A 24,017-nucleotide genomic window follows, 5' to 3' on the forward strand; every position below is an offset into this window, starting at 1 on the left:
GAAGCCCTGTTATTACCTTTTCAAAGAGAAATATTCCATTTGGCTTAGCAGAGGCTTAAACCATGCGGCATTAGGCCTCTTGTTAGCGTGGCTCTCCTGTTCCAGGTAGCAGGTGGTGGCATGAGCATTAGATTCAGACAAGTCTGAGTCCAACTTCTGCTCTATCCTTATATTTCTTGGTATGTGTTCTCAGTCTAAAGAGTCCTAAGTACTCTGAGCCTCAGTTTTCTTATTTATAAAATGGATTTATAATAGGTACTTTTCAGGATTGTTATGAGCATCATAGAGACTGTATCTAAGACCCCAATATAATTGTAGCTCTTATATTAATAGTATTATAATTTATATGCAGTACATACGCATGAAAGCCAAAGAGCATCAGTTATTTTATTATTTATTGAGCATCTTCTATATAAGACAAATTGTACTAGGCATCTTTGATAGAGGAACACAGAGAAATAAGACATGGAATTTCCCATGAATGAGTTCATCCCCCAAAGATACATATGTATACTACATAGAACCATACACATACATGTGCAAGATGGCTAAATATCAAATCACATACAATAACTTCCTGAACTAGAAACATCAGGAGCTAGAAAGACTTGACTTTCTCACCACCTGTTGAGAAGCTCCGACCAGTGTCAACTGTTCTAGGTCAATGTCCCCACCTTGTGGACAGAATAAAGAACAGTTTGACCTAATATCACTTTCCATTACTACCTTCATGTCTTCTTCAGGTAGGGAGAGAGCCTTTGGGAGATAAAGTGCTGGTGATTAGGAAGTGAGGGGATGGACAGTCTCTAAAAGTTTTACCTACTTTTCACTGCATGCTACATTTTTTGTTAATTTCATCAAAGGTATTCCTTCTTTATAAAGTGCAAACAATATGTTTACCTGCTTCCTGCACCACCTCGGAAAACATTTCTTTACTTGAAATTGCTCTCATTCTGAATTCTTTAACTCTGAAATACTAATCTCCGAATACTACCTTTTGTTACTTTATCTCTCAAATTACTAATCATTACCTTCTATCTCATGGTGACCCCCAATCCTCCTTATTCTCTTAGTCTCTGCCTCTTTGTCATGGTCACAGCCATCATCCTCATCATAAGAGCTATCATTTCCCATGTGGTAGGTGATCTTCAAAATCCTTTACATATACTTTACATACTCTTTTAGTCATCACAACCCTATGAATTAGGTGCTACCGGTTCACACACTACCCTACCCATAAATTCAAAATATAAAAAGCTCTGAAATTTTTTTAAAAATGTTTTAACTCAACATGAAAACCTGTTACAAACTGACATGAGGCTATTGGTCGTCTTTATTTATCCCATTGAACGTAAATAGTCATATATTTTACTTCCAAAGTATTCATACATTTTATTAGGGAATTGATAGTATAAACTTGCTGGATATACACCTAAAATATAGTATGTGAACCATAATATCTGCCTAAATTTTGAAAAATTCTGAGTTAAAAAGTCTCATTTTTTGTCATAGAGGTTTGAAATAAAGGGTTGTGAATGAGTTTTGCTGTCATCTCCATTTCACAGCTGAGGAAACAGAGGCTGGAATAAATTGAGTGACTTGCCCAAAATCACACACTAGTAAGTGACATAGCTAAGATTCAGAGTCACTCTGTATGTAGAGGCTGATTTCTAAGCATGTGCCTTCTTCTGACAAATGCTGTAGCCCTAAGTTTTCTCAGCTCTGCTTTACACATTTTACATCCACATTTTCCACAATCTTTATCTGATTTCTAGTTTTTGCTTTTGGACTACTGAGAAAGCTATGTATTATATTGATCAGTTCCATTAGGAATTTGATTTCCAATTTCAACTAGCTCTTCAATGCAGCCCCTTATGTCTCCCATTCATTCCTAGTAATATCTACTCTTAGACCCCTCAGCCTTTGCTTCCCACGTTTCATACCTTCTTGATGACACCTGCCCTATCCCAGTCTACTTATATAGTGCATCCATTTCTTTCCTCCATAGCTCCAGGATTAATTACCATGAATCCACCCTGCCCAGGGTCTTCAGCTCTTTCTACTAAAGAGCAGATCTTTCTAAGGCAGATCTGGTCAGGTACTCCCTTATTTAAAAATTGTAGGGAATTCCCTGGTGGTCCAGTTGTTGGGATTTGGCCCTCTCACTGCTGGGCCCCAGGTTTATCCCTAGTTAGGAGAACTTTTAAAAAAAATTCTAAGTGGCTTTCCATTGGCTATAGGATTGAGCTCTTAAACCCTCACAGTGGAATTAAAGACACTTTCCATTGTATGGTCTTGGTCTCTATGTCTGAGTCTTACATCCTCAGTCTTTAACATACTTTTGATATTCTAATCATATCAGACTATTCAGAGTTCCCTAAATATTCCAGTACTTCCATATGCCACTGTCTGCAGTCATGTGATTTTCTTTACTTGGAATGTCCTCATATACTTTATGTACTTGGTGATATTCTGTTCAGTTTCAAAGCCCAGTTCGAATGCTATACTCTTTATTACACCTTCCTAATTTCACACAGGTCCTTCATTTTACTGCAACCCCACCAAAGTACTATATTATTTTTCTGTAATATAATAGGATTTGCTCATATTCAAGTTAAATAGTTGCATGGTGGTTTTGTTTCCATTTATTTGTTAGTCCCTTAAATCATAACAGCTTCTTATTTTTCTTCTTGACACCCGTGTCAATTAATGGCCTATACAAGAACCTACTAATAATTGACTTAAATTAAAATTCAACATTCATGTGAATCATAGCTATTCATTTCTTTCATTACTTGCAATAGGGAATATTAAAATGTAGTGAGCAAGTTAAACATGTCTGCTTTGAGGTTATGTAAAACAAGCTGAATATTCGGTTGTGTTTCTATCATTATAACATTTTATCAGCAAGTAGAAGGGTGTCTGACCTAGACTTGATACTCAGTATATGGGTTAAGTAAGTAGAAAAATGATAAATTCATTTTATCATGTTGGGGTTCTAATCTGTAATTAATAAAGCTTTGTTTATCCTACTTAATTCCTATCCCATGTGAATTGATGACTAGACTTATTCTTTTGTTATTGATTTAATTCTCATACTAGTATTATCTTTTCATCTTTATGCTCAGATTTTAGGTTTGTAATCCTTTTTTCAATTCACTTTTTATTTCATTAATATATTTTCAGAGTAAAAGTGTGGATATATTTGACTTTGTTAAATACCAAACAGCATTCCTGTTTTGGTGAATCCAATGATTTATGCAAGTCAGAACATTCTCATTCTTTATACACACATAATATATACTTTTCTGGGGAGTAATACATTTATACCTATAATTTTGTGCCTACTATTTACTATTTTAAATTGAGAATTTTATTTTTTAAATACTCTACCGAAAGACCATTATTCATATTGTATAAACACTGTATACCAGTGTCCCTTTTGGAAGAAAACTTTGCACAAGGATCTTACCTTGAGGTTTGTCATGGCTTTGTACACATTTGCTGTTTCACACACATATATTTGTTTTATTCTCTCTCTCATTATTCCCCACCCCTGGAGGAAGACAGTGAGCTGAGTTATGTCCAACAATTTTGTCATAAAATACTGTTCTGTTTGCATCGAGTGGTTATCAACCCTCATAAATGGCAGCATGCCATACAGTCATTCATGACGGACATTCTGCTCCAGGCCTTGCTGCCACCTCTTATTATTCTTCCTGTCAGATGCTTCCTAAATACTCCTCATTTTTTCCCATTATTCTTCTATGTTCAACCATATGAATGTTTTTCTTCTTCAGGAACCAAAGGTAGTGTGAAAGACAGTAAAAACAAGCCATCAACCACTAAGTAGGAAATCACCTTGAATATCATAGATTGGGAAGTTTAATTGGGTTAGCGAGCCCTTTCTTTAAAGTGAGTAAAGACCTTGTAAGACTCATTCTGAATGTAACTTTGTCAGAACAATCAGCTCCACAGCCTCTTTCTTATTATAAATAATTCTTACTCCTTTTTGTGTCAACTAAGATTTAAAACAATTACAGTATGTCTGAGGAAATTACCTCTATGAATATAGTAACTCACTGTTTAGGGAACATATCTGTTAGTGAATTTTTAAATGTTTGTTATGACAAGCTATGCAATTTAAAGCCATTAAAGCTAGTTTTTACCTATATCAGAGAAAGAATTGGAAATCCAGTAGAATTTTTATAAAGAAGCCTATTTTCAGCCAGGACTAACAATTCCATGCAACATCTTAATTCACCAGTTTGAATTAAATATGTATTCATTGATTAAACAAATGCTTTTATAGTGCCTACACGGTGCCAAACTTATTTTAGGCATGGGAGATGCAGAGGTTAATAAGATGGAGAAAGCTCTTGTCCTCATGGACCTTAAATTGTAGTGGTGAAGACAGACAATGAAGAATTATTGAAATAATTAAAACACGAGATGATATTGGAAAATGAGAGGTGAAAGTGCAGTAAACATTAAAGCAGGGTGATGTCATATGAGTGAGAATGGAACCCACCCTGAAGGTCCTGGGAAGGCTTCTCCAAGGTGACATTTGAAGGGAAAAAGATAATCACTCATACTGGGAAATATATATATATCAAATTTGTGTATGTGTGTGAATGAAAGAGAAACTAAACTTTCTATCTTGTACAGTGTAAATGATGTTATGATTCTGTAGTTGGAAACCCTGGAAAACAGAAAGATTGTAATGGTAAAAAAAAAAAAAACAATGATTGTAAGAAATTATACAACTGCAGCTTTATTGATCTCTATGCTTTGCATTAAACTGCCTACATTGCCTAAGACCCCCATATTGGTTGCCTAAAATTTTTAACAAAATTATCAAGAAATAAATGTTTTAAATTTAAAGGAGCATTATTCTAGGAAAACATGAGGACATACTGTTTAAAATGTTTTCAATGAATGTACGTCTAAAACCACACGTGTCTATTCAGTGAGCATATTAGTCAAAACTTCAAAATCATTCTGTCAGGGCAGAAAACCTCCTGTAAACACAAGAGCCACTGACCACAGATTTTACTCCCAGAAAAATAGCTGTTTGTGAGATATTCCTATGGAAGAGATTTGATGCACATTTAAAATAGGTTGTACTTGATTTCATTCTAATTTTGAAAATTCAAAATAGGATTAAACTATATATAAACTTTAAACATTTGAAAATGTTTGGAGGTTTAAAGACTATGAATTTCTAGTATTTACGTTTTCAAATACTTAATACTTAGATGATTTAAAGAATTATAAATATTTATCTGCTAGATACAGGTATTATACTAAATTCTAGACACTCCTTTCCATTTCTTAAAAGATATTTTAAAATATTTTATTATGGCAATGAAGGGTTTTAATACCATGTGGCATCATTAATAAATATTTTAGTCTTTTCTAGAGGCAGAAGACAAAATTTGGTTGCTATACCAGTGATTATGACCAAACATGTATTAAATGACTTTGTTGTTGTTGTTTGGTTCAGAATGATTCCTGTATGACATTTCATCTTTTTTATGTATCATTTATGTGCTTAATCTTTTGTGAGCATTATGTTTATTTAAAAGTATTTTAAATTTTTAAAGAGTTGATGAAATTTCAAAAAAAATTAAAAGCAAAAATAACTCATGAACATGCCAAACACAAAAAGAAAGTTTTATTTAAGTGGAATATTTGGAAGCTGTGCTCTATTATCTTAAAAATGAGTAGAGATCAAATAGTTCTTATAGTTCTTACTTTTTCTGACTTTCTCAAATTTGACTTGATAATTTTTAGTTACTCATGGGAATTACACTATATATTTTCATATAAATATATACATTTATATATTTTTAAATGGCAGTTATTTAAATGTTTTATTTTAGAATAGTTTTAGATTCATGTAATTGTTTCAAAGATTGCACAGAGAGTTCCTGTATACCCCACACCCAAGTTCCCCCTATTATTAATATCTTACATTAGGATGACACGTTTGTCACAATTAATGAGCCAGTATAATACATTATTAGTGACTGAAGTCCATACTTTATTCAGATCTTCTATTTTTCCTTAATATCATTTTTATGTTGCAATAGTCATGAGTCTTAGCCTCAGTGACCTTGTTTCATACATTTGTAACACATTTATATAGTTTGGTCACATTTTGCCTTCCTTCCTGGGATATTGCAACCTCCTGAAGATGTTTTTTTAATTGCATACATTAAGGTTACTTTCTTACTGTAAAATTCTGTGGGTTTTGACAAATGCTCAGTGTCTTACATTTACCATTATAATGCTCTACAGAAAAGTTTCATGGCCTTAAAAAATCCTTTATGCTTTACTATTCAATTCCCTTCACACACCCTGAATCCCTTGTGGCCACTGATATGTTTACCATCTCTATAGTTCTGGATTTCCAGAATGTCATGACAATTTTCATGGCAGTGGTATTCTAGAGGAGTATATTAGAGTGAATATAATGATCCTTCTAACATTAGAGGTGCTATGAATATTGACAAAGGGAGTGTGATTTGTTCTAGACGTTTCCACAGGAGGAATAAATGAGAAGCCCCTCAAAAGGACAAGAACACAATTTTTATGCTTTTACCTTTGTAGTTAACACAGATCTGTTGGCTTAGGTGTAGGTTCTAGGATCACCATTTTTGTTTATCCTTTGTTTTCTTTTGCTTCTGCTTTGTTTTCCTCAGAGCCTGAAAATTTTGTTCCACCGTTTTCTATATTTAATATTTTAGTTGAGAGGACCCTGATTACCAATATAATTCTCATTTTTTGTAAGTAAACTACTTCCTATTTCTGGAAGTTTGAGACATTTTCTTTTAAACTCTGAGTTTAGAGATTTCACCAGGAAGTGCCTTGATCTTAAAATCTTGAGTTGTTCCTATCTCAGACATTTTTTTATTGTTCTTTCTGATTATTGCTCCTCCAAAATCTATTCTCTCTTTTTTCCTGGTAATCTTGCATTCAAATGTGGACTTTCTAAATCTACTCACGTCTCTTATCTTTTCACTCATAATGTTTAATTCTTTTTATTTTTGCATTTAACATTTTTGCATTTGTTAATAATAAATATTATTACAATATAATACCAACAACTAGTGTAGGTTCTCTGTTAACATTACTTATTTTAATCCTCACAACAATGCTGTGAGGTAAACGCACTTATTCTCCATTTTATAGATGAAATAACTGCTAGTAGGGGCAGAGCTCAGGTTTAAACCTGACTGTCTGACTTCAGAGCCTGGAGGCACATCAGTATGACACATACTGTATTTTGAGATAAAAATTCCATTTCATCTTTCATATCTCATATTTGGCTTCTAGAAGTTTCAATCCTAGTTCAGTTTTTTTCTGAAATCAATTATTTTTTAATATCCCTCAATCCTTCATGTTCTCAAATTACCCATTCCAACTACTTCTTAAACTTCCTTAAGATTTCTGGTAGTTTCTTTTTTAAAAAAACTATTTTTTAAAGAACAATTTTAGATTTACAAAAAGTGAGATTTCCCATCTACTCCCTGCCTCCCACATGATCAACATCACTCACCAAAATGGTACATTTATTTTTTACTAAGTATATTAAACCTACTTGGATACGTCATCGTCACCCAAAGTCCATTACTTTAGGGTTCACTCTTGGTGTTGTACATTCTATGGGTATGGACAAAAGTATATAGTGGTATATGTAATACCATGCAGAGTATTTTCAATGTCCTAAAAATCCTATATGCTTTGTCTCTTCATCTCTTCTCCCCCTCCTCCTGGTGACCACTGATCCTTTTACTGTCTCCATGATTTTGCCTTTCCTAGAATAGTTGAAATCATATAGTATGTAGCTTTTCCAGATTGGCATTTTTCACTTAGTAATATGCATTTACATTTCCACCATGGCTTGATGGCTCATTTCGTTTTAGCACTGAAAAAAACATCCCATTGTATGAATGCACCACAGTTTATTTATCCATTCACCTACTGAAGGACATCTTGGTTTCTTCTGAGTTTTGACGATTATGAATAAAGTTGCTATAAACATCCATGTGCAAGTTTTTGTATGGAAATAAGTTTGCAATCTTTGGATAGATACCCAGGAGTGAGATTGCTGGATCATATAAGAGTATGATTAGTTTTGTAAGAAGCTGCCAAAATGTCTTCCAAAGTAGCTCTACTATTTGGCATTTGGCATTTCCACTAGCAATTTGAGAATTCCTTTTGCTCTACTTCCTTACCAGCATTTGGTGTTGTCAATGATCTGGATTTTGGCCTTTCTCGTATGTGCAGTAGTATATCATTACTGTTTCAATTTGCTTTTCTCTAATGACATATAATGTGGGGCATCCTTTTATATGTGTATTTGCTATTTGTATATCATCTTTGGTGGAGTATCTGTTAAGGTCTTCGCCCTATTTTTATTTATTTATTTGTTTGTTTGTTTGTTTTGCGGTACACGGGCCTCTCACTGTTGTGGCCTCTCCCATTGTGGCAGGCTCAGCGGCCATGGCTCACAGGCCCAGCCGCTCTGCGGCATGTGGGATCTTCCTGGACCGGGGCACGAACCCATGTCCCCTGCATCAACAGGCAGACTCTCAACCACTGTGCCACCAGGGAAGCCCCTTTCTTCCTTCTTTTCTTCCTTCCTCCCTCCTTCCCTCCCTCCCTCCCTCCCTCCCTTTCTTCCTTCCCCTCCCCCTTTCTTTTCCTTTTACTGTTCCCCAAATCTATCCTTACCAATAGATTCTGTAGTTTTTCAGGATTGATAGTGGGTGATGGAGCCACCAGCCATTGTTAGCTCACCATTCTGACAATATGATTATTTCTTTGTATTATCAGTAATCAGAAGACAGTAATGGAGAAGTATCACCATTATAACACACACTGTAATATATCTAGAGATAAATTTATAATAAGTGTTAAGTTATTTATATTAAAGTCTACAAAATTTTAGTTAGTAGCATAAAAAGAGACCTAAACAAATTGAAACATAAATATCTCAGGGTAAAGTAATTTGATATTTAAATATTTCAGTAATGCATTAAATTATTCTAAGATTCATTTGGGAGAGTGAATGTATGAGAAAACGAAAAGAATAAAAAAAAATTTTGAGGATAAAAATGTGACGTATTAAATTATAACATTAAGGTTAAACCAACTCAAGTGTAGAAAGCTTAACTCCCTTTACATGTCTTTATTCTCACCCATTTATAATATTTATGCCTTAATTATTTCCTTTATATACATTTAGAATCATACTAGACAGTGTTTTAATTTTTCTTAACCAATCATACATAACTTAGAAATTAAAGAGGATAAGGACATTTTATTGTATTTACTAATATCTTTACTATTTTTTCTTCCTTCCTGGTGTTCCAAGATTTCTTTTTTTTATCATTTTCTTTCTGTTTAAAATGTTCCTTTAGCCATTCATTTAGGGTAGGTTTACAGGTGATGTATTCTTGTAGTTTTCCTTCATTTAAAAAAATATCTTGGGAGGAGAGGTCTTGGGGCCCTTGGGGCATGATATAGGTGAAAGTCTAGGCTCTCTGGTCAGCCTTTGCTATTGGGAGTGGGGGTCAGATGGTAATTTTTCTATGGTATTTGGCTGTTGTAGAGCTATTATTATCTAAATCTTTTCATTCTCACTGGACTTCCCCTTTCCTGATCCCTTGGCTAAAGAAAGTAGTCTGCTCATGTTTCATTTCCAGGTTGTCAGATTTTCGTGTCAATTTTGAAATATATGATGCAAAAGGAAAAGCTAGGAAACTCACCACCTTGTGCTCCCTTGAGTCCCAAGGTCCCTAGCTAATCTGCCTTCTCTCCACTCTTCAGAGTCTTCTTCTGTTTATACATAATTATATATGATCTCCAGGGGTTTTAGTTTTTCATAGCAGGAGGAATATAGAAAAGGAAGTCCACTCAAATCTTCCCAGAAGAAGAAAATCTACTGGCTTAATAAGTATGACATTGATGGAGGAATAGAAATCAGAAATTCATCTGGAAACTGTAGAAACAGGTTCAAAATATGTTAAAGGTGTCAGTGGAGGAAAGAGTTTTGATCAATTGGTTTTGGAAATATTGGTTCATAATTTGGGGAAAATTTATATCTTTACCTCAAACATATGAAACAAATTCCAAGTGGCTATACTCCATTAATACATATCTATAACTTGAAATGGCTCTATCTTTTTAGCATTTCTTATTGCCTTTCTTTACATAACCCAAAGGGAATGAGACTGGCATAAAGCAGGAAGACAAGCATACTGCCAAAACAAATATGCAATACATAAGGTAAATCATCGATATGCATAATACTTTCAGGAAATAAATTCAAAGTTGTGTAAAATGTTGAATTGTAAGAAGAAAGTATTTTTTCAATTTCTATAACTTAACCATTATTGTATTAATGTCTATTTTTTACAGTTATTAGTGTGTTTACGCACTTTTCAAATGTTTACTGCCTTGGGTTTTTGAATGTAACAACCACATGAATGCAATAAATGTATCCTTGGGCAGTAGCAAAGTTGTGATTGGAATTGAGAGATTTTTCTCTTAAAGTATTTAGAAAGAATTGATATCAGAATTTTAACTAAATAAAGCAACAATGTGTGCAGAACAACAACTGGGGGAATGGATATATAACCACTTCTTTAAAAGTTGCTCTGTTTTATGTTTCTATAGTAATTTTATGGTAATTTACTTTTATGACTCACCTCTATTAAATGATTACCATGACAGGGTAGGCTTCCTCTCTTTTCACCTTCTTATTCCTGGTGTCTAATGTAGTATATGACAACTGTGTGAGCATCAAATATTTGCTGAATAAATGATGAAAAGGACTGGCTGGATAAGTCAATAAATAAATAAATCTCCACTGCACATTTAGATTAATACTTTTGATAATTATGGGAATATGATTTGGTATGTTATATCCAGAGTTGAATGAGAGGAAATATATTAGAATGATATATTACAATAACCCATCATTAGGTTGTTCCATGGTTGGTTTTCTAAAGACTTAACCCTCATTTTTTTTCCTACCACATAAAATGACAATGAGTATATTATTAAAATCTCATTTATTAGAAAGCCAGGTGTCAGAGTAAAGAAATGGTTTGTATTTTATTGGTTTAAGTGATCACACAACCTTCTTTGTTGAAAACCCTTTTGGGGATTGGCATAGTGTATGAGTTGCTGAAACCGACTAACAGGAAAAATTAGCAAAGTGAATTAAGTTTGTTCATTAAAACAGACTTTTATCTATGCCTGTTATATTGCTAAGTGTTAGATGCCCTGTACTTTAATCTTTAATTTAACTAATAATTCCTTTGGTTCCAAATCACTAAGACATCACTGACAGTCGAAGACTAACGTTGAAAAAGCTTCTCTTCCTTAGTCATTAAAAAGATACGAAATTACATTAATAAAGTGTGACTTCCCCATTCCCCTTCAGTGAAGAAGCTACATGTTGCTCTGGGTATAAAAATGTGTTTGTTGTTTTGGGGAGGATGTTGAAAGCTCTATGTATGCACTGTTAGTTGTTTTGCAAAGTTAGTTTTAGAGTAACTGATACAGAGTTCTACTTTCTCTCTGTTATTCTGCAGAAGAGCCACTTGATTGATCTGTATCTCCTTTAACAGAACAAGGTGTCAGCCACATTTATTAACATTAGTTCCCCTAAAGCATGGATCTATGAATGTATAACTCTTTTGGATCCCCTCTTCAAGCATTTCTCTTTTTTTCTTTAGTGTACATTTTTTTTAAAATCCGTAAATTATGTATATCACAGTTGTGTGCTATAAATCAATTGGAACATCTAGCTTGCTTTTCTAGATGCTGTTCCATTAAATATTCTCTTCTATTCCACTGTTTTGATTATAAGCTTCAGTGACAAAGTTTACTTGTGAATTCATCATGAAAACACAATGCTGGACCCTGAAATATTAATTTTGGGGGCCTAACCATAAACATAATTCTATATATATATATTTTTTCTCTTTCTTTGCTATATATCCATCATCATGATGTGTTAACCTCTAATTCCCAATAAGGGCTATGCCCAGAATAGCAAAGAGCAACATATACAGTCTAAGCCTTGTCCTTGTGTTCGACTGACTTATATTCTATTTTACTGTTGTTGATATGTCATGTCATGTTATACCAGGATTGTTTATATATTAGGATATTGTACTGCTAGCAGACCAACCTTAGACATTCAGAGTGTTACTGACCCAGGTTCTTGAACTCTTTAATCAATAGAAATTGCTAAGAGGTCAGACAAGAAATTCAGGCAAGGCTTTATTGGGACTCATGCTACAGCACAAACGAGTGCAAACAAGTGCCAGGTTCCCTTGCTTGCTCCCTGAGGGGGAGGGGGTCCCTTAAATGGCGTGAGGGTATGGGGTGGGGCTGGAGGAATGGCTTAGGTGGTCTGCCCACCCCCTTGGTGGTGCTGTGTGCAGGAATCATGCACAGTCCCCTGCTTTTGCTCCTGGCACTTCAGAAGTGGCAGTTGGGTTTCAGACTTTTTGTATCTTATTGTTCATAATTTGCCCCAACTGTGCATGCATGTGTCCCTTATAGTTTCTTTGTATTCTGTTGCTGAAGGAAACTTTTGTCTCAAGAGGAGATATTTAAATAATTTTTCTTAGAAAATTAATTTTTCCTTTACCATTGAATAATTTGGCATAAAATAATTACTGTTGGTGCTCCTATCATAATTATAGTAGAATTTTATAAATATCCAAAATCATATAATCATATAATAGAATTTTTTGAAATCTGGTCCTAGAAATGATCACTTTCCCTCTGTGCTCAATTCACTTCACAGTTTCTTATCATATCCATCAAGGATATGTGATTTCTCTCACATATCCCTCCTCTTGTCTCTCTTTTCTCTTTCCTTATGTAAGTTATTTAAGCTCTGTAAAGGAAGGTGCAATACCAATGATTCAAGAATGTGAGTAGAAAGTTGGTGGGAAGGGTACCTAGAGCTGTAAACCCAGGGCGTCTGTAAACTGTTCAGATTCCATCAAATATCCATTGAGAATTTTGTGTGCAAGCAAGGAGAAGTGGATTTAACTGAGTAGGCCACTTTCTAATAAGGATGTCTCTGAAAATAGCGAAACAAGTTTACTGCTCATCTTGCTAGTATTGCTTTTGGAAATACCTAGTAGATTAATGAGCCTCTGTTTTGATGAGGTAAAGTATATCATGAATATTATCAGTTTTTTTAATCAGTTTTCACTGATCAAATGCTTCTGTTCTAAATAATTGTTGTGTTTTTTTCCTTCTTTTGTGTTTAATTATTTACCTAATGCAAACTTCTTTACTTTCAGACAGAGAAAGGACTATCAAAAGTATGGCAAGAAAGTAAGCAGACCTCTGGTGATCATTGGCAAAAGGCTGTCATCCTTCTAGGAAAGTTAAGGAATTTTGAAGTCATATTTCAAGGTATCAGAACAAGGGATCTGGGAGGAGGAGCTGCAATTGATGACATTGAATTTCAAAACTGCATGACTGGTAAGTTTCTGGAAAGCACTGCCATTTGGAAGCACATTTATAATCTAGCCATTTTATCTTTGCTTCATGTTTATAAAATGTTCTGAGATACATATTTTGTACATACATAAAAATCAATCAAAAGAGATAATTTCATAATGGTTGAACTTAGTTACATGTTCAGAGATGATAGTTTCTCCATCCTTTAATTACACAAGTAATTCCTCTCTTCCTTCCACATCATCCCCTTTCTAACATGCAGCAGTGTTGTCCTTTGAATTAATTTTCAACAAAATTTAAAATGTAAGCCTAATATTCACATACATTTATGTAATTTAATTAATTTTAAATGAATCAGTAAAAAGGGTTAGAAAGCTGGAAGTTAGTGGATATATAAGAAATACATACAACCAGGTATAATTCAAGCAGAACTTAAATTGAGAGCTATGCTTAAGGGATTTAAAATGCTACCCTAGCAAGTGAATAGTAACTTGAAAAAATATGCTATCACTTATCACGCTTCTAAATGTGAAGTATAATTACACTTAGATTTTCTTTATAAAATTACCCAGAAAATGTCAAAAATAATTATAAATACATTTGTACAGTTTCACAGCTGGCAAAGTTTCTTTCTGAGGAGTCATTCTATCTGATTTCCAAAATAGTACAGTGTGATATATCCTGCCCATGAAAGATATGCCTTCTGTGGTTTCTTACACTGATTCACTTAGAGGCAAGCCCCTAGGACTGAAGAGCTAACCTGAATGCTGTTTAATTCTGTTGCTACTTTCATATTAAAATATCACTACACCAAGGCAGTTCAAAAATGTGACTTTGGTTTTTGGTGCTGTTAAAGCATTTGCTCTCTTTATGACCAGGGCTGGTGAAAAGGATTCTGCTTAGAAGTCAGTCTTTTGGAGTTTGAGTCTCTCCCACTCACCCCACCATGTTTCCAGCAAAGGCAGCTGGTACTCAGCTACTATATATATATATATATATATATATATATATATATATATATATATATATATATATATATACACACACACACACACACATACATGCATATGTACATACACACACATATACATAGGTACATACATATTACATAAAATCTGAATTCATGCACCCTAGGTGAGCACAGGGGTCACAGAGCCCCAGGTCTCTATGTTAAGCAAAAGACAGGGTTTGGGCTTGGAGATGTTTAGGAGAGGGTTCCTGGACCACAGAAAAGGGGATTTGAAAATATAATCATGAAAAGGTATCTTAGAGCATGCTTTTTAAACTCTTTTCTAGTAACTTTCCTAGTAATATGCTAAATTTCTATTATAGTTTGTTACTCAACTTATAAATGATTCTGGCAAGTTCAAAAGGAAAAATTCTTCAGAGCTTTTTATAAGATTTTTAGAAAGAAAGAAGCTTTTATTAAACAGGAGATTCTTTTCCTCTCAAGGGAAGCAGAATGATTCTTGGATGGGCTGATTCAGGACAGAAGAAAACTGAGAGTTATTATCCCAGCTCTGCCAAGTTTCATGTAGAAATGTGGACTGTTTCTTTCCTTTCTTCTCTTAAAGTCCTGTGAAAATTTACATGATTATAACTCATTTCATTCAAGTTGATCAAACATTCACTGTACTGACTAATACTTTAATGTCTTATACATTTAGTGATATACTACTTTAAGGCTTTCTTTGTCATAAATAAAAAGGCAAATTTTGGTTAATTGTAGTGAATATGGTCAACTGTATGTTGAATATATTTTAGGAAGAAGTAACCATTTTTTAAATAGCCAGCCTGCTACAAATAACGAGGATTTTCAGATTATGTTTTAGTTAAGATAAGAAAAAAAAAAGTATTTTGCAAAAGTTTAAAAGACTATGTTTGGAACTAAAAAACAATGATTTTTTTGTCCCCCTAGTTTTAAATTATATGCCAGTAAAATAGCAGTGCTGTGGAAAATGAGTAACAGGAAAGCAAATTAGAGCATAAGTTACCCTATGTTGTTTTCTAGTATTGCCAATTTGGAAGAGAATGGTATCTGACAAAACACCTGAACATCAGAGAGGCAGTGTAGAATAGTGGTTAGGAGCAAGGTGTCCAGTCAGACTACCTGGACGTGGAATCTGGCTCTGCCACCGACTAGTTTGGGTGAGTTTCTTCATTTCACTTTGCCTCAGTTTCTTCATCAATAAAATGGGGTTGATAAAAATAGCACTTCCATCATAGATTTCTGTGAATGTTAAATATGTTAATATATGAGAAGTGCTTAGAATAGTCTTGGCACATAGTAAAATTTATGTATTCCATTTTATTGTTATATTCCATCATCATTATTATTAATGATGCCATATTTTTAAGTGGTGCTTTATTGCCCCATATTAGGAAACCAGCTTCAAATCATATGCAAACAGGTCACCATAAAACCTATCATGGAATTGTTGCTGTTCCCCATTTGAGATGAAGAACTTAAAAAATGACAGTGTTTATTTCTCTGTCACATCCTGCCAATCACAATAGAGCACATACTGTATGATACCATTTATATGAAATGCCCAGGATAGCAGATATGTAGAGACAGAAGTAGATTAGTAGTTACTTAAGGCTAAAGAGCATGGGGTAGGGAGTGACTGCTAATGAATATGGGGTTTCTTTATGGGGTGATGAAAATATTCTACATTTCTATTGTGATTGTAATACAATTTCATAAATATACTAAACCCATTAAATTGTAAACTTTATATGGGTGAACTTAATGGTATGTAAATTATACTTCAATTTTTAAAAAGCATTTCAAATAATTTTCTTTAAGTCAAAGCCTAGTTAACAAAGCCTATAAGCTATGGAAAACATATGCAACAAAATTAAGTGAAAATACATCCCTATAAAACCCAGTATAAACAGGATCTGTATGCTGTTTATGTCTATAAGAGAGAAGCCAGGAGAATCATGAAAGGGCCAACAGATATTCACTGGAAAAATGCAGTCACGTGGTTTGAGAATGACAGGTAAAACTGGGAGGGGTTTCATCCACTTTTAGAATAAGTGGGTCCAAGGGGTCTGTGGTTAGGTCTGTGGGGCTAGAGCAGTCTAGACCCCATGAAAACTCAAAGGGATCCATCAGGATTCCTTTCTAGGACAGTAGCCTGCATTCAAAAACAAAACAAAAAATGAACAAACAAATGAAAACATCCCTGGGAGTAGAATCAAAATTGAATAGACTAAATACAGATGAAGGATAGTGAAGAGCCACATCAAAGAGTTGGAGGGGAATAGAGCCAGAAAATTTCAAAAAGCAAATCATCATATTTTTATAGATTTATATAGAATCTATAGACTTATAATCCTTTCTAGGGTCCTAACAGACCACCTCTGAAATTTTTCTTGGACTTCTGACAACTCTGTAATCTTTGCATATTTTGTTAGACTTCAGAGTAATGCAGAACAAAGTTTTAAATTGATTAAGAGTGAAAGTGGAGAAGGTAGAGGATATAGATGTGATATATATTTGATGGTTATCTACCTTACCTGCAAATAGGAAAGCTACTTGAGCTTCATATTTATTTTTTACTTTTCATTCAAAAACACATAACTCAGTTTATTAGATAATATTTAGTACATGGCCAACATAGAGCTAGATATATGCTTTTTTATTTCTTTGCATTCTGAACATATCATGGTGCTATCTTCAATTTACTATCAAATATATTGTATTTTTCTAAAAAGAAAAATAAAGTAAAAGAATAGGCATATCTTTGTTCTGTCCAAAGACACATTAAGAAGCATATCTCCTTTTTGGAAGCAAGTAGCTTATTCATTTTTAAAAAGTGACATTATGAATTCAGTATTTTCTCTTTTTAAATTCAAGTTGATTTAAAGATGTTTGTACAAAAATCTTATAAAATGTAACCACCATTCTATGGAATAGAAAAGTAGAAAGAGAATTCATATAGAGAGGAAAGGAATATTCCATCACTGTAATTTATAAAAGTACCAATTCTAAATTTAAATGATTACTCATTTTCAATCAACATTAGTTATTAAGTGCAATCATTTATTACATACAATCATCCAGCTGATACTTATTGAGTCTACGATTAATACTAAATAGCATTTATGTCAGTTTTGCAACAAGATCATTAGGTGCAAATCCTGGTTTACCCACTTGCTACTTGCTCCATGGTTTTAGGTAAGTTATGTAACCTTCCTTTGTCTTATTTTTCTCAGCTGGAAAATGGTAAGAATACTGCTTCCACCTCAAAGAACTCTCACAAGTATTAAATCATTTACTTTATATGAAGTACTTTGAAGAATGCATGGGGTACAGAAAGCACTGAATATTTTTGGCTAAAATATAGGTGAACAACATTGGCAAAAAACTTAACATTGTTCTAGGCACAACACCTTTAAACATATCAATGTTTAAAAGCTTGTTCTGTTCCGTTCACATGTCCAGCAAGCCTTTATTGCTTGGCTAGCCTGCAGAAAACTCTGTGCAATGAACTGTGTGCACCTCCTCGGAGCAGGGCTGAAATGCCTGTGTCACACAGCGTTTGGCTTTCCTGATTTTTCCGTTTTCACTTTCACTGCCCCTTTCTTGACGCCCGGCATTTCCTCCTCTTCCCCGTGTGCCTCTCCCCTGCCACCATGCCTTCTGCTGCGTGAACAGTCTCCAAGACACTGGTAAACCCAGGACCTCAGGGTGGGAGCCGATAACATTATAAAACATTGCCTTTTCCACTGAAAAATCTAGAAGATCCAACTGAATGATGACCAGTTTTCCATTGGGGGAAAAGGAAGAAATAATTCAGGGACTAGCAAATGCTTCCAGAAGTCAATAAAATCTTCTAACTAGACAGTAGCACAGTAGCTACTCTGTCTCTAAATTCGTACAGAGCAAAGCACATCATGTTCCCCAGATAATCCTAAATGTGAAAGGAAGGAAATACCTTGGGGATAAAGTAAGAGAAGACAGAATCATTATAATTTCAGATGTTTAGTACATTGTCTTCACACATAACTTGAAAAGACTTTCCTTTTTATTGTAACCCCTTAAAAACTGTATGTATGACTCCTAAGTGTACTGTCAGCAGTAATTGATTTGGAGTGCAAAAGAGTGGCTTGATGATAATGATTTCAGTGCAGCATCACTCTGAATTAAACTGAACTTAGGAGGTCACAAAACAGTGATTGCTCTATACAGAGTTCACAAATACATAAATCTATACCCAGAACCCTGTAGAGTGACTTCAAAACTTAGCTTCTTCACTTAGTTTAGATGAAAAGCTGTATTTCTTCTCAACACGTGAGTGTTCCAAGTGCTGCATTTAGGTCTCCCACGATTTTCTTTTAAAGTAAATGTGTGTCAGAAAAGAAAAAAGAAAGGAAGATGATCGTCAGTAGAAAAAACAAATATCTCACCCTAATGAAATAATTAAAAGTGACTTTTATTTTTAATAACTAATGGCTAGATAATATGTAGCGGTGTATAATGTAAGGATACATAAATGATGGATGAATGGGTGGATGGATGGATGGATAGATAGATGGACAAACAGATGGGCAGACAGATGGATTAATAGAAAACCTTTATTCAAATCTTGTTCTATGTGTGAAAATTCAGAACAGAGCCTTCATTGAGTTACATTCTGCTGGCGGAGGCAGACAATAAGCCAAGTAATGTGTAATACTGTGTCATGTAGTATTAGGTGCTGTGAATGATATAGGGAGAAAGTGAGGGAGAATTATTACCCTGATTAGAGTAGTCAGAAACAGTCTCTGAAAGTTACAGTTGAGCAAAGGCTGAAATGTACTAAGAGGCAACCACGCAAATGCCCTGAAAAAAGCACTCCAGGTCTCGGGACCAGCAAGGCAGACTTACTAGCAGGGGGCGTTTTGCTGGAGCAGAAGAAAGTAAGGGTGGGGAGATAGCAGGGGGGCTCATCATGCAGACCTCTGTCATCAGAAACACCTGCTCTGTACTAACGATCATCTCACAGCACAGAGGGTAAGCAAGCAGCCTCTGGAGTCAGCCTTCCTAGGTTTAAATCCTGTCTCTGCCACTTAGTCGCTGTGTGACCTTGAATAAGTGTTTATCAACTCTTTACCTCAGTTTCTTTATGGCAGTAAAAATCGAACCTACTTTATAGGGTAATTGTGAGGATTTAACAAGTGAATATATGCCAAGAGCTTTGAACAGTAACTCTCTTCGTAGTAACTACTCAGTAAATGTTAGACATGATTATCATTGAAATCTTCACCATCATGTTTAATTTAATCTTCATTACAGCTCTGGAAAATTGAGGGATCCAGAGTTTACACTAAATAATACCAGCCAGCTTGATTTCTTTACTGATGCTTAATGGCACAGAAACAGCCATGTTTAGCTGTAACAGCATAGGATACTACTAAAATCATGATGAATACTATGGCGTAAAAGCAATCAGACAACACCTGCCACATCTAGTTTGCCAGTAGTTTCAAATGCTCTTGAAAGAAAACAGGCAATATCAGACATATCACTTGTACTCCTAACAATGATGTGTTTTAGTAACACTAGTTGAAATATTTTAAACATGGTAAATCCTGTTTTTTAAAAATTTAATGTTCAACCAGTCTTCATTGTTACAGACTTGTTTTATTTTGGATTCAGAAAGTTTTTCAGTAAGAGGAGGGAGGAAAAATAAAACAGATTTTATGAACTAATGTTATAGGACTTGAATGAGATCCAGTTCACGGCAGTTTCTTTCTTTATCTGATTATATATAACTATTTTTATTCTAGGTTTTCTTAAACACCTTTTGTACATAAGGCTAAAAATTTCTGCCAAGAATTGATGTAATTCGTTAAATACATTCTATATGTCAGAGCCAATTCATATCTTTAAATTAAACCTGATACTTTCTGTGAAACTTTATCTGTTGGCTGGTGAAATGCCCAGTGGTTCTCAAATAGTCCTGAAAAAGACTGTGAAAAAGTAGTCTTTACTTGAAGTAACTACTTTACATTTCTGCAAATATCTTTTCTTGATTAACAAAAAGTATCAAAGTCATGCTTAAAAATATTTCATTATAATAAATATATATCCTGATTATATTCCTCTCCCAACTTACATATCAGTATCAATAAGATATCCATCCATACATAAATGCATATTTACTAAGTATATACCATATATTATGCAGAAATTAAGCATTTTGATTTTTCAGTCAAAGAAAGGTAACTAATTTTTATTGGTTCAAAAGTTTAATTCTTTATCAAAAGGGAAGAATGGTGATCTCAATTCACTGATTTATAAACAAATTACTACAAAAATTTTAAACCTACCATTGTACGTTATAGAGATATTTACTATTTTCGAAATATCCATTTTCTCCCCCATGTGTCCCAGATCCTTTCAGGTAGGTGGATCTGTGTAAAAAAGCTCTGGCCAGAGTGCTGTGAGGAAGTGAGGTGTGTCACTTCCAGGATGAAGCATTTCCAAGCTGGTGTACAACCCACCTGGTCTCCCTTCTGCTGCTGTGGTAGAAGACACCTCATTTTCCAGGTGATGTGTCTACACATCTGCCTGGTCCCCTTGAGTCTGTAGAGGAAAGTCCCTCTGCCAACTTGTTTTACACATATATAGCAAGTGACCCAAAAAATGGTGTTTTTGAGATATGGAGATTATTTTTTAAGTGTCTTATAATCTAGTCAGATCTAACTAACACACCATGCAATTTCCTACCTTAAATAGAAGAATATTATTTACAGTTAGGGCTATGATATAAAAAATATATGTACCCTTCAGATTCTGATACTCCAAATATGTTAAGAAAGAACATCTAACAGCATCCCTGGCTCCAGTCTTATGAGGAAAATAGTCAGAAAATGAAGTCCACACTAAACAAAATTCAAAACCAATAAGTAGAGAGAGTCCTTGTGGCATCAACCCTCTCCTTCCAGTCACTGACAGCTGTAGCCCTCACTTTGCTTTACTGCTTGAATTGATTTGAGCCAGGCCTCAGGGGAGAGACTTCCTTGTCATGGTCAACCAACAACATTGTTCTTCATTAAGCCTGAGAGCCAAGTTATTTGCTTCTTGTAAAATCAGGGAATAGGTTCTTTTTATCTTTTTTTTTTTTTTTTTTTTTTTTTTTTTTGCGGTACGCGGGCCTCTCTCTGTTGTGGCCTCTCCCGTTGCGGAGCACAGGCTCCGGACGCACAGGCTCAGCGGCCATGGCTCATGAGCCCAGCTGCTCCGCGGCATGTGGGATCTTCCCGGACCGGGGCAAGAACCCGTGTCCCCTGCATCGGCAGGCAGACTCTCAACCACTGCGCCACCAGGGAAGCCCAGGGAATAGATTCTTATTCCTGGTTCCACGACCATATTTTAGACAATAGGACTAAGTAATTGAGTTTATTATATCTTTAATCAGCTATTTTAAATTAAAAAATCAAAACCATGAATGGATCTAATTACTTTAATGTTGTGGTCAAGGCAACCATTATTATATACCTAGAAAATATCAGATATTACTTTATCTTTCAATAATCTTAATAAAATTAGCATTTCAATGTCAAAAGGTCTACATTTAAAGATGTAACTGTAATCATATCAGTGATAAACTGAATATTATAATTAATGTGATTATACTTGATTATAATCAAGCACAATGATATAACTTGGCTCGTTCATAATATTAAGAAAATATAATTACTTGAGCATACATTTTAGTAAGCCTTAAATAGCCCTTGAAATGTCCCTAGTTTCAAATGAAGGCTACTGTAAATCTGAATCCTAACATTTTCCTCTATTCATGCAATTTCTAAGTAGAATTTGTTTCAATTACAATGAACATTCCCCCACTTAATATCTAGGTCAGTAAGACCATTACATAGAGAATTTGACAGAATGTCATTTCAATTTTTACTGAATTATGTTTTATTAATTATTTTCTAATCAAAATGAATATTAATGTTTATCAGTGAGACTTCCATTTTACACTGATATATATATATTTTTTCATTACAGTATTGAAAGATAAACTCTTCAGTCCTGAAACAATTGTATATATATATATAGGATATACAAGCTACAGGTGTACTCAAAATAAGTAGATGTGGAACTCAATAAATTTATATCCAGGTGGTTCAAACATAAATAGGTTTCAACTAAATCCACAGGTACTTATACATGCACAAATATTAAGCCAGGGCCAGAAACCAATTTTTTGTCTATTTGATGAAACACACACACACATACATATACACAGAGGCATGCACGAGTTCCTAAAAAAATCTCCTATTTTGAATGATCACATAAAAGGGCTTATGAGAAAACAGGATTAGGTCAAACCACTATAAGCATAGATAACCGAGTTATATAGCACTAGTATAAACAAAAGCGACCATAATAAAAATACAGGCACCGTTTAAAGCATTTTATAATCCTAATAAATAGAGGAACTTTTCAGCAAATGTACTACTTTACCTAAAAAGGTGGGTAGGGTACCATGCAAGGAATCTTGATGAAAGGGTGGTGTAAAAAAGAGTTTAAGACTGTTGAATTATGGAGACATGGGAAGAGTGATAAAAGACCAGAAAAATTTTTAAAAACATACAACAAATAAACATTTCCAAAAGAGAGCATGTGGAGAAACAGAGAAAAGAAAGACGGGGTAAGGTGCGTACTCAACAGCCCCTCATTCTTCTGTGCCTCTCCAGCTCAGCTGTGCTAGTGTCCTTCCCTCTCATCTGCTATGCCTTGGAGGCACAAGACATTACTGTAGAGGGAAGAATCATGCAGGCATCCACACAAATTCTGTGTTGTATTGACTTAATTCCTTCACTGATTAGTTACATACAAACTTCACTGTTTTACAGAGACCTGCGTAGCATACATGAACTTCAAGACAATAGAAGGAAACTAATATATATTGAACACCTACCATTGTGGGTGACATCATGAAACTGGACCCAGCACATCTATTTTAAGAAGGGAATAAAGTTGTTTAATACAGAAGGTGTTCTTGAGGGATTTGAGCAAAATGAGTCACACAAATTGTTTGGAAAGTTGCCTCAGAGGAACTGGGAAATACAGTTTTAAACTGTTGATTAAAAGGTCAGGAAGGAGCTCAGCAAAAAAAAAAAAAAAATGTAGTTTGGATTTCTTTCCACTCATTTACTTTTTGGCCTTTCAGTCTTTATACATCCTTATGATCATTTCTGGGAAACCTCTGTTTTAATTAGGTCTAGTTTAATTGCCAATAGCATCAAATATAAAGAGTTAATTTAAGGGTATGAGGAACCTCAGGAAACCCGAGCTCAGGAGTGCCGTTCAGCTTCAGGAAGGTTCTAAAACCAGGGATTGAAAAGAGGGAACTTGAGCTGTGATCTTTCTGTGCCTCTTGTCTCTTTTAACTGCTTCCCTCTGCACATCTGTTTCGGGCCCCTCTCTGTGGAACCAGCTTTCTATGCTTCACCATACATAGGCAAAAAATGTGATTATACTGCAGGATTCAAGAGCCTCA

The 24,017-nt window shown here is 34.5% G+C and overlaps 1 protein-coding gene across 1 annotated transcript in view; it reads left to right on the forward strand.

Annotated features, from left to right (window-relative positions):
* The window catches only part of MALRD1 (MAM and LDL receptor class A domain containing 1), a 625,167-nt gene that overhangs the window by 391,901 nt on the left and 209,249 nt on the right, over positions 1–24,017 (forward strand). The window contains exon 30 of the mRNA XM_060096153.1: positions 13,347–13,530. Coding sequence (XP_059952136.1) covers positions 13,347–13,530 — 184 coding nt within the window. The remainder of the gene's footprint in view (positions 1–13,346; positions 13,531–24,017) is intronic.

This window comes from Mesoplodon densirostris, chromosome 4 (genome assembly GCF_025265405.1).
Source record: "Mesoplodon densirostris isolate mMesDen1 chromosome 4, mMesDen1 primary haplotype, whole genome shotgun sequence".
NCBI lineage: Eukaryota > Metazoa > Chordata > Mammalia > Artiodactyla > Ziphiidae > Mesoplodon > Mesoplodon densirostris.